The following is an 11,678-nucleotide window of genomic DNA, read 5'->3' as shown; positions in this document are numbered from 1 at the left end:
ATTTTCTATGTTTTATAATCTTCTAGATTTAAAAATTGATATCAGTTTGATGGATTCATTTGTTTAGATTCTAAAATCTCTGCAATATACACTGGATTTTGATTCTAATAATTTACTCATAAAACTCTATTAAAATTGATTTGAAATTACTTAATGTACAAAGATTTTAAAAATTATTTAGTTTTGAATAACACTGGATTTTAATGAAAGATTTGAAATCTTTATTGAATAACACCAAACTTTAAAACTTCTTAAATATGATTTACAATCAAAAGAACCAATAACACTTGATTTTAAAACATTATTTAGAATCATTAGTTGAATAATAGTGGATTATGGTTGGATTTAAATTCTATTAAAAACCATGATTGAATAACACCCCCTTAATATTTCTCCTCATCTTGTAAAAACTTCTGAACTTTTTCAGTTAAAAAAAAATTTGTTAAAAAACTTCTGAACCTTTTTCATTCACAAACCCTCATTTTATGTTCAACCATGTATATTAACACGGTTTCATTGTAGGAAATTCAAGAAATTACAAAATCATACTATTGTGGGTAATTATAAAATTACGTTTTTAGTGGCGAATTGTTGGATATTATTTTCTGGGAAAATTAAGAATTCACTTTTTAGGCGTGAATTGCAGAATTAAGTTTACTACTAACATAATATAGCAAGGATTACCGGGACATGCTTGCAATATTCTAAAATGGGATGAACAAAATCAATTTTAAACAAATATGTTTGAGAGGATCAAAATAGATCGAGAATTCTAGCAAAAGCAAAACATAAAAGAAAAAGAAAAAGACACAGAATCCAATTCTTCCTCGGACGCTTCTTGGATATGGATTCGACGTCACAGCTGTCGTCTGCGATATCCTCAACTTTGTCTTTGGACGCTTCTCCAGATTCAGATTTGGCTACACTGTCATCGTCTATGTCTTCTTTCTCTGATGATGATTCTTGTAATTCATGTGTATCCCAGAGGTCATTGTCTTCATATTCATCTCCACATGTCCAATGGTTGCTTTTCTCTGTTTCGTCCGTCAAGATCTTGACACCACATTCAAGAATGTCAAAATCTTTGTATCTGCTGATGAATTCGAGCACTATCCCTCTGCTAGATGGGTTAAAAGATGGCATGTTCAATATCTGAAATATAAGGAGATGTTCCATTCGATTTTTGGAGACATCGGATAGGACAAACTTGATGTCAGTGGAGTTTATCAAGTGGCCGATAAACCTGCAACGACACAGTAGTCTTGAAACTATAGTAACATCTCTGGCTTGATGATCGAACTCTGCAGAAATCACGACGCAAACCTTAAACCTGTAGAAACCAGGATGAGTTATTGTTAAGGAATCTCCTCTGGCTCGGTGATCGAACTCTGTAGGTACTTTTCTTCCTGGTAAGAGAGCCCACCCGCCATCAAACCATTGTTGAATAATCGCTCGTCTTGCTTGTCGACACAACTTTAAGCAGTTGCTGAAATCCAGTTCTGCATTTGGAGTGTTTAAAGAACCACCACTTACTCTCTCCAATGATTCACAATGGTTTGCTCGTAGCCATTTGAGCGAACAAGGGAGCTCTGGCAATGATGTGAGTCTTTTGCAGCCTGATATATCAAGAAGTTGTAGATTATGAAGACCTTTGATGCAGTCTTCTGTAATCCTCTGAATACCACTATTACATAGGAACACATGCGTTACGCTTGTGGGGAGATCTGTTGAGAAGGTCTTGATATTTACATTGTCTCTTATATCAAAAGACTCAAGAAACGAGAAATGCCTAAGTGATGTGGGAAGTTCTTCTATCGCTGTCTCCATCACAGAGAGTTTAATGATGCTGGTAGGAATATCTGGAAAACTTGTCAACCGTGAGCATCCCATCATGTTGATAGCTTTGAGAAATACCAAGTTGATGAGAGTTGGTATGACTTGCAGACTTGTGCAACGATTCGTCTCTAAGTGATATAGTTTATGAAGCTTTGAAACTGAGGATGGAAGCTCTACCAAAGCAGTGCATTCAAACAAATCCAATCTCTCTAGATTTGTAGCATTTGAAAGATCTGGAAGTTCCTTCAAACGAGATGACCAACTAAAATTCATCTCCTTGAGATTTGCAAGTTGCTGAATGTAACAAATCAGAAACATAATTAATGAGAAATTTCACTTTTTCATCTCAGTTTAAACATTTCTATGTGACTATTGGTAATAATATCAGATAGTAACAAACCTGAGTTCCTTCCCATAGCTTCTCCAGTTGGCTATGCCTCATGTTGAGTTTGACGAGATTTTCAGGGCAAATTCTAAAAGATTTTCTTGGGTATGCCTCCCAATGTAGTAACCTTAAGCTATGTGGAAACTTCAACTCCTCTGGTACGTGTAATTGTCTCTCTCGCCCATGACTCCCATTGTAGACTTTTAGGATGAGAAGATTGCACATTCTTTTAAAAGCCTTCTTGTTTATTTTTAATCCGTTGATCTCTGATACGTCAAATGATACAGCGAAATTCGATCTATTACCCTAACAAAATATTCCAAACTTGTTAGTGGCCAGAGATGATCTTCTTAAAACAATAACATGGTAGGTAATATATGCAAACGTTGTCTTATATATAAGAAAACTTACTTCTGCCTTTTCTAGAACATCGCAAATCTCCTGGGCATCAACTAGAATCTGACGTTTCGATGGCTCTTGTTTGGAAATGACTTTTCTAGCCATTACTTGTAGCAAACGGTGCATTACCACTCCACGGTGATCTTTGTGTATGAGATATCTATTAGCCAGGTTCTTCAACCCAAGTTTAACATCCAATAAGTTAGTATTTGAAAGCACGGATGTCACACAATCAACATGTCTATTATTGAAGAAGACTGCAATGAGGAGAAACAGAACTTGGTCTTTCTCATATAAACTCTCATATCCCACTTTCAATACACTCTCAATTCTTCCATCAAGACAGTTTTGTAACCTTGGTAGCTCATCTATCCAGTCAGCCCGACTCTTTCCCCGAAGTGATGACCCCAAAACATGCAGACCCAATGGAAGATTACCACAAATTCTTGCAACTTCATTTGCAAGATCCATAAAACCATCAGGTGGAAAGGTTTGTTTAAAAGCTGATAGACAAAAGATCATTAAAGCTTCGCTTCTTGATGGAAAACGCACATGGTATATATCATTGATACCATGTTGCTGCAAAATCACTTCGTTTTCAGTTGTTACTATGACCCTACTTCCAGGACCAAACCAACTAATCTCAGCCAAAGCCTCTAGTTGATCTAGACTCTCCACATCATCAAGAATTATAAGAACCTTTTGGTCGCATAGCCTGTCTTGTATCACATCTGAATGGCGAATACTAATTCTATTTTGTTTCAGAACCTGAGAAAGAAGTTGCTCTTGTAACCGCAACTTCAAACCATACTCAACAATACCACCAATCTTATAGTTTTCCCGCAAGTTGTCCATAAAACAAGAATGCTGAAACCTATCAGAGAGTAGATTATGTAAAGCTCTTGCAATGGTGCTCTTACCAATGCCTGCATGACCAGAGATTCCAACAATCTTAGCTCCATCATACTCTAAATCAAGCAAAGACTCCATTTCTGTCAAATGAGCTTCAAGTCCCACCATGCCATCAAAATCCCTTGATGGTGTTGCATTTAGCTTGTTGGAAACATCTGTGGCAATTTTCTCAATCATTTCCGCTTCATTGTCCCTATCAAAATAAAGATTCATTCATCAACAAGAAATTGTAATACTAAACTCAACAAAGAAACATTCCCTTACTGATTTCAAGAAGATTAAATGTAAAAATCAAAACACAAACCAGTTTTGGGAGTGTTCTCCAGCTATGTTGCCTACATAAGTCAAAGCTTTGCTCCAATTTCTACTTTCCTCCTCTGTTTTTCGAGAACAAGTTTCATTGAAAGCGAATCCAAAATCTCCGGATTGTTTTCGTACATCAGAAGGATTTACTCCGTAGAAGACAGTCATCACTATTTGCCCTAAATCTTCTTTGCAATTGAGAATCTCCAATAGCTCATCTAAACACCAACCGGAAGAAGCATAGTTCTTCGAGAGCAATACGATCGAGATCCGAGATTCTCTAATCGCTTGTGTGAGAGCAGGAGCGATGATTTGGCTTCTCTCGATCCCTTGATCATCGAACATCGTAATCCCATTGTAGTTAAACTGTTTGCGTAAATGACTGAGAAAGGATTTACGAACGTCTGGTCCGTGGAAGCTTGTGAAAACATTGTATCTCCATGTGCGAAGTGTCGAAGAAGAAGAAGAAGAAGCCATGAGAGAGGATCTTGAGTCGTTCAAAATCACAGATTCACAGAGACTGTGAAAGTCGTGTTCATTTGGGAAAGTCAGTGTTCATTAATTGTGAGAGAGAGAAATTGGGAATTTTCTTTTCAAAGTAGACGGGAAATTCAAGAGTTAATAAAGAAGAATTTTTTTTTGAAAAAAAAAGAAGAAAAGTCATAATGCAAAAACGCGTAATAAATAATCATAAACTGAATAAACGAAACCAAAAACAAAACACTATGGGCTGTTTGCTTGGTAATCACTTTTGCTTTTAACTTTTATAGACTGCAAGTTTTAAAAATTTTTAATTTTAAAAATTTTTTCTTTACAAATTTTTACAAAAATAAATTCAAAAATTTTTATAGAAAAATAGATCTAAAAAAAACAGAAAAAGATGAGATTTAATCAATTAACTTTAGTTAGTAATTATTTATATATAAAAGTATAAAATCTTTTAAATTATTCTGGGGAACGAAGAAAGAGGAAAAAAAATTAGATCAATTTATTTTTATTAGTTTTTTTTTAAAAAGCTCCTCTTATCTAGCTTTTAGAATCCAAAAAAAAAAATAAAAAGTTTGATTTTTGAAACTTTAAAATTAAAAACATTTAAAAAATTTGTTTGGCAAAAAAAAAACTTTTAAAAGGTGAAATGGCTTAAAATATCTTGACAGCCAAACAAGCCTTAAATTTTCAATGACTAGATAAACTAATAGTGCAGTCATATTAATGGTGATAGTGATAGTGTCTGCGAATGCTACAAATAAATGTATCACGATATTTTATTTAAAAAACATAATCTTAGACTACTGTTTATAACGCATTAAATAAATAAGTAACACACTTAAAATATAAACTAGATAAATGTTTCTTCTTACACACATTTTATACCTCTTCTTTATTAAGTAGTATAAAATTAGAGATGTATATATATATATATATATATATATATATATATATGCCATACGAATAGCAGGTTAACAAGCTATGGAAAGACATAACTTGTTATCGAGAAATATATACATAAATGAACATGTTAATTATTTCTCTAAGTAACCAAGAGCCAATCAGACAAATTGGTTTTTTGAGACAAAACTAATATTACATATTATAGTTTTGGATTTAAGAAAAATTACGGACTTCGGTCCAGAATCTCTTAATAGTTAAAAAGAAATAAAATAAAAGAAAAAAAAAACAATAATTTCTCTAGATATTATATCCAAGGTGTCTTTTATATGTTATAATAATTAAGTTAACGAGTAATGAAAATACAAATCTTGTTATTTAGACAATACAGTGTGTAATATATATTTTCATATAAGTCGACAGTATAATTACATATTTGACTGGTTATACAAATATGTAAATGTACATATACATATTATATGTCATATAATAAATATTTTTAGCAAACATTTTACATATATCTTTGTATCTATCATATTCAATAAAAATGAAGGATTCTATTTATTTAATTTTAAAAAAACCCCCAATAAAATAAAAACACTTCAAAATTAAATAGTTAAAAGGATAATTAATTCATAGTATTAATTCTGCGCAACGCGCAGGTCGAGTAGTTTTAATTTATAGAAAATATAAGAAGAAAAATTTAAACACTGCTTTTAACTACTAAATATTATTAAAATCACATAAATCACACTTGCAAGAAACTGAATATGATGAAACAGTACGTAAATACATATACATAGATGATATAAAATTCCATATTCAGAAAAAAAGAAAAACCACAACAACAACATATCTGCCCAATCTTATTTTCAATAAGATAAGGGACCAAATATTAAAAATACAAATAGCACTGATTTATGTTATTTTCCATCTCCTTTAGTTGAGTACGGCATGTCCAATACCAGGGCTATGTCCAGGTACCGTGGGCCTGAAGGTATCAACCCCGTGGCTCGACGGTGGTTGAAGTGGTGACGGTGGCACAGAGTTATCAGTTTCGATATCCTTAGCCGTCGTCACGGTGGACTTAACGAGTGTTCGGCCTTCAACGGAGCTAAGATTAATAGTCAAAAGGAAGATAAAAACAATGAAGTAAACATTAATTCTCGCCATTGATATAAAAACCGAGACGAGAATTAGAAAAAGAAATATTATAATTTATATTATGTAGTCTAAGGTGAATATGTATTATGCGTTGATGCATGACCGTTTGGTCTATTTATAGAGATGAAATTTACATCACATGGGCGCAACACTTGAGGACTAAATTAAATATTGAGTTAAAGAGTCCGTGTGCTTTACAACTATTAAGTATTAACTAAAAAAAAACTAATTAAGAATATGATTAGTGATTTGTTATCATAGCTGCCCTTTTATATAATTTAAACTTAGTTGTCCTTCTCCTGTCCATGGATATCCCCAAGAGATTCTAGTTTTTGAAGTAATGTTTGCAAAAAAAAAAAATTATGTTTTTAATATCGTAATTTTTAGAATTTGATCACAGAAATATTTTTTGTGATCTAAAACTAATCGTTCAGAATACAAGTGACATATCAACAATACATATATCACAGTATCAACCAAACAATTTCTCTCTAACTAAATTAATTATAGATTCTCTATGACCAGGCTGAGTGAACTTATATACATATGCCATTCGAATTCTGTTTAGTTGTTTCGATGAGTAGATTTCTTAAAACATTAAGCTTTACCTTTGATAAGATAATGTCGATGAAAGGCTAAGTTGAAGAAGCTCGAGTGAAAAAGGTCAGCTTGTCTAAGTGTGTAAAAAACTCTCGGATAATTAGTTTCAAGTTATGCGCATAATTTGAAACTAATTATCCGAGAGTTTAATGACTTAAACTTCAGTTGACCTTGATCGGTTAAGTTGTTAAGCATGCTTATGAATCGAGAACCACAAGTCGGTTAAGTTGTTAAGCATGAAAAGGACTTGAACTTTTTTTCCTTTTGTTGAAAATTTCTGATTTTATATGAAGAAAGAGAAAGCTTGTAAGCATATTGAGATAATGAAATCTTGCATGGAGTGTTGTTTCTGCCAAGACGTAGATCACTAGCTAGAGGTGGTCGAACTCGTAACTTATGGTGTGTATTGTTTCAGACTAAATCTTTTCTTCCAACAAATCGAATATGCTATAATGAATGTGAGAAATCGAATATATAACGCAGACAACAAACACAAATTTACGTGGTCACCAACATTATGTTGAATCCATCCACTACCAAAAAACATATTTACTACTAACGGCATAAAACAAATAAGTAAGGCTTGCGGATCGAAACCTTCCTCGTCGGTTTATAAATAAGCATTCGTTTTACTAATTTCACATAGTTTTTTCACAACAAAAAATCCAGCAGTCTCCTCTTTTTTACTCTTTTTCAAAAGTAAATCTCTAGAATATAGCATAGTTCATTCTGTTTCTAATGTCGCGAAACGGTCCCGCTTTGGTTATATTTCTTGGATTCAAAAAATGTTTCATACCGTCACACTACGTTTAATAAAAAAAAAGTGTTTTGAAGATCTCTTTTTGTATGCTACATTATTCCATTTCTTATCGATTAAAATCGTTTATTAAAGCCTTATATCACATTTGTTATCACAGAATCTAAGAGCAGAGAAATAGAAAAGACGTTTGCTGAATTGTTCTCTTATTTCTCTCTTAATCAACAACAATACAGCTCAAGTCATTATATAGACTTGCAAGACTAACAACAAACTACCAAAACAGAAGCAACTACTAACTGAGTCAATTCCTATAAATCAGGATGACTCTTTCTTTATTTGAAACCACTAACTCTTAAACCTTGACTTATTCAAATGCTAAACGGTAACCAACGTCTTCATACCTTCCCCTAAACTGAAAGCCCTTCTTTCAGTTTACTCTTCCTTCAGACTTAACCCTATCTCTGATCTAAGCTTTTCAAACACATCCAGCTTTACTGCTTTAGTCATGATGTCTGCTATTTGCTCCGATGTTGGACAGTACTCAAGCCTTACAACTCCTTCATTCACCAACTCCCTTAGAAAGTGAAACCGCACATGAATGTGCTTACTTCTTCCATGTAGAACAGGGTTCTTCGAAAGTTTAATAGTGGAACTATTATCACAGTACACGGTCACTTCTTTGTCCTTTGTCCCACCAATCTCCTCTAGAACATTTCTTTCCCACACCGCCTGACAAGCTCCAAATGCTGCACTCACAAACTCTGCTTCAGTGGTTGATAACGTGACAATAGGCTGTTTCTTTGAAGCCCAAGACACAGCTCCTCCTCCCAACATAAACACATAACCTGATGTACTTTTTCTATCATCAACATCACCTGCATAGTCACTGTCTACATACCCCTGCAACCTTAAATCACCACCTCTTTTGTATCTGATTCCCAGCGACATGGTTCCTTGTACATACCTCAAGATACATTTTGCTGCTTGCAGATGTTGCTCCCTCGGTTCCTCCATGTATCGACTCACCAGATTCACCGAGAACATTAAATCCGGCCTAGTTGCCGTAAGATATCTCAAGCTTCCTACCAGCTGTTTAAACAAGGTTGGATTTACTCCTTCACCGGCTCCTTCCTTTGACAATCTTTACCCTGGAACAATCGGATTTCTCACACTGTTGCACTTCTCCATTTCAAACTTCACTAATAGTTCCTCCGCATATTTCCTTTGGCTGATGAAGATACCCTTTTCATCTTGAACTACCTCTACTCCCAAGAAGTACTTCATCTTACCAAGATCAGTCATAGCAAACTCCTCCATCATGGACCTTTTAAACTCTTCTAACATTGTCTCGGAGCTTCCCATGTAAATTAAGTCATCGACATACACACTCACTATCACAACTCCTTCTCCTGATGTCTTTATGAACAAGGTGTGTTCACAATAACACTTTTTGAAACCCTTCCTGAAGAAATAACCCTCCAATCTGCTATACCAAGCCCGCGGCGCTTGTTTTAGGCCATACAAGGCCTTTCTCAACTTGTATACTTTGTTTCTTCCATCCTCAACTTCAAAACCTTGTGGCTGCTCAACAAACACCTCCTCTTTGAGCTCACCGTGCAGAAATGCACTTTTCACATCGAGTTGAAACACCACCCAGCGTTTCTGAGCTGCCACAGCAAGCAACGTCCTGATTGTATCCCATCTGGCAACCGGTGCAAAGACTTCATGGAAGTCTATTCCTTCTGTTTGGTGATACCCTTTTGCCACTAGGCGCGCCTTAAATTTGTCTATCTCTCCCTTCTCGTTGTACTTAGTCTTGTATACCCATTTTACACCAATGACCTTTGCATCTTCAGGTAGTTCCACTAGTTCCCAAGTTTGATTTTCTTCTATAGACTTAATCTCTGTCTCCATTGCCCTTTTCCAGATCTCATGTTGTGCTGCATCCTCATATCTCTCAGGATCTTCTGCAGCAATGAACAGAACCAAAACTTCATCATCTTCCTCTTCTATAACCATCTTAACGCCTTCACAATGGAAATCCTTCATCCAAACCGGTCTCTGTCTTGCCCTTTTTCCACTATTCTCGGTTGCTTCAGCTCCTGCAACATCTCCTTGTTCGTTTTCTGCATTTTCCTCCTGAGTTTCCCCATTTTCTCCTTCAACCGTTGGTTCATGTTCCTCCTCTGCATCGTTTTCCATTCCATCCCAAGCGATCTTATCATCATCTTCTCTTCTTTCCCAGTTCCATCCTTTCTTCTCATTGAACCTCACATCCCTGCTAATTATGATCCGTTTTGATGATGGATCATACAAGCGATAGGCCTTCGATTCTTTACTCATTCCCAACATAACACAGGTAGTGCTTTTCTCGTCCAACTTAATCCTTCTCTCATAAGGAACCATTGCATACGCCACACACCCAAACACCCTGAGATGCTCCACTGAGGGCTTTTGATTGTTCCATTTTTCTCCTGGAGTCACATCACCTGCAGCTTTAGATGGACTCCGATTCAAGATGTATACAGCGTACTGAGCAGCCTCTGCCCAGAAACGTTTTGGCACTCTCATTTCCATCAGCATGCACCTAGTCATATTTAGAATGCTCCGGTTCTTCCTCTCTGCTACCCCGTTTTGCTGCGGTGTGTATGCAGCAGTTAACTGTCGCCTTATTCCTTGCTCCCTGCAGTATTCTTGGAATTCAAGCGAGTTGTACTCTCCTCCTCTATCTGTCCTTAAAGTGACCAAAGTCTGGCCTGATTCCATCTCAACTTCAGCCTTGAATTCCTTAAATACTTTGAAAGCCTCTGATTTTGCAGTCAAGAAATAGGTCCAGCATTTTCTACTAAAGTCGTCTATGAAATTTATCATATACCTCCTTCCACTTTCTGATGCTGGAGATATTGGCCCGCAGATATCACTGTGAACCAGCTCGAGAGCTCTCCTTGCTCTCCAATTGCTATTCTTTGGCACGTTTTCTCTATTCTGCTTTCCTTTCATACACACCTCGCAGACAGCTTCACTTTTTCCCTCGCATTCCAAACCTTTCACCATACTCTTATCGACCAGAGTTTGTATTCCGCTGTAGCTTAGGTGCCCAAGTCTCCTGTGCCACAGCTCGTTTTTATCTTCACTTGTCGCCTGCAGACAATTGGCCTCCTCCTTTCCTTTTGATTCCATTGTTGCCAACACTGCAAACATTCGGTTCTTTGACATAATGGACTGCATCACCAGTCTTTTCTGCTTCCTTTGCCATACCTCACATGTTCCATCCTCTATAATGATTTTGAGTCCCTTCTCCTGCAACTGTCCGACACTCAACAGGTTGCTTCTTAGTCCTGGAACATAGTACGCTGAGGTAATAGTCTGAGACAGACCGGTGATGCAGAGTTTCAGGTTGCCTCTTCCTTCCACCATGAGTCTCCTGTCATCACCGAGTTTCACTTTCTGTTTAAAGCCTCCATCGAAGTCAACAAACCACTCCTTTGTTCCACACATGTGATTGCTGCATCCAGAATCAAGTAACCACACATGTTCATCTTCCCTTTTGATTTCATCAATATGTGCCATAAGCACAACAGCTTCCTCGTCAACTTCTTCTTCAGCGTAATTGGCTTCCTTCTCCCAAGTCGGACATTCATATTTGAAATGTCCTGTCTTGTGGCATTTGTAACATTCTACAGTTTCCTTGTTGAAGTAGGTTCCCCGACCTCTTCCTCTTCCTCTTCCCCCTCGGCCTCTACCTTGGTAGCCTCCTCTTCCTCTACCACCTTCTGGCCTGTTACTCTCGGTTTTTAGGGCATGTTCCTCACCATTCTTCTTGTCCAGATTCTGCTCGTGAACAAGCAATGAACTCTGCAGCTCATCAACCGTAAGCTCCTTTATATCTTTAGATTCCTCGATTGCACATACTACATATGTGAATCGCTC

General features: G+C 36.2%; 2 protein-coding genes across 2 annotated transcripts; both read right to left on the bottom strand.

Annotated features, from left to right (window-relative positions):
- Nucleotides 1-691: 691 nt before the first annotated feature.
- LOC18022044 (disease resistance protein ADR2) lies at nt 692-4,312 on the bottom strand. Its single transcript, XM_006404768.2, has 4 exons — nt 3,837-4,312; nt 2,633-3,725; nt 2,237-2,527; nt 692-2,130 (listed from the first exon to the last, which is right to left on the bottom strand). Exons 1-4 carry the CDS (start codon nt 4,310-4,312, stop codon nt 754-756), a joined length of 3,237 nt encoding a protein of 1,078 aa, XP_006404831.1. The 3' UTR covers nt 692-753.
- Nucleotides 4,313-6,163: 1,851 nt separating this feature from the next.
- LOC18022043 (precursor of CEP3) lies at nt 6,164-6,397 on the bottom strand. Its single transcript, XM_006404767.1, has one exon. The coding sequence runs from the start codon at nt 6,395-6,397 to the stop codon at nt 6,164-6,166; it is 234 nt and encodes a 77-aa protein (XP_006404830.1).
- Between the last annotated feature and the right edge of the window lie 5,281 nt (nt 6,398-11,678).

The sequence above is a fragment of the Eutrema salsugineum genome, unplaced genomic scaffold (genome assembly GCF_000478725.1).
Source record: "Eutrema salsugineum unplaced genomic scaffold, Eutsalg1_0 scaffold_15, whole genome shotgun sequence".
NCBI lineage: Eukaryota > Viridiplantae > Streptophyta > Magnoliopsida > Brassicales > Brassicaceae > Eutrema > Eutrema salsugineum.
This window is presented reverse-complemented; position numbering and strand designations above follow the sequence as displayed.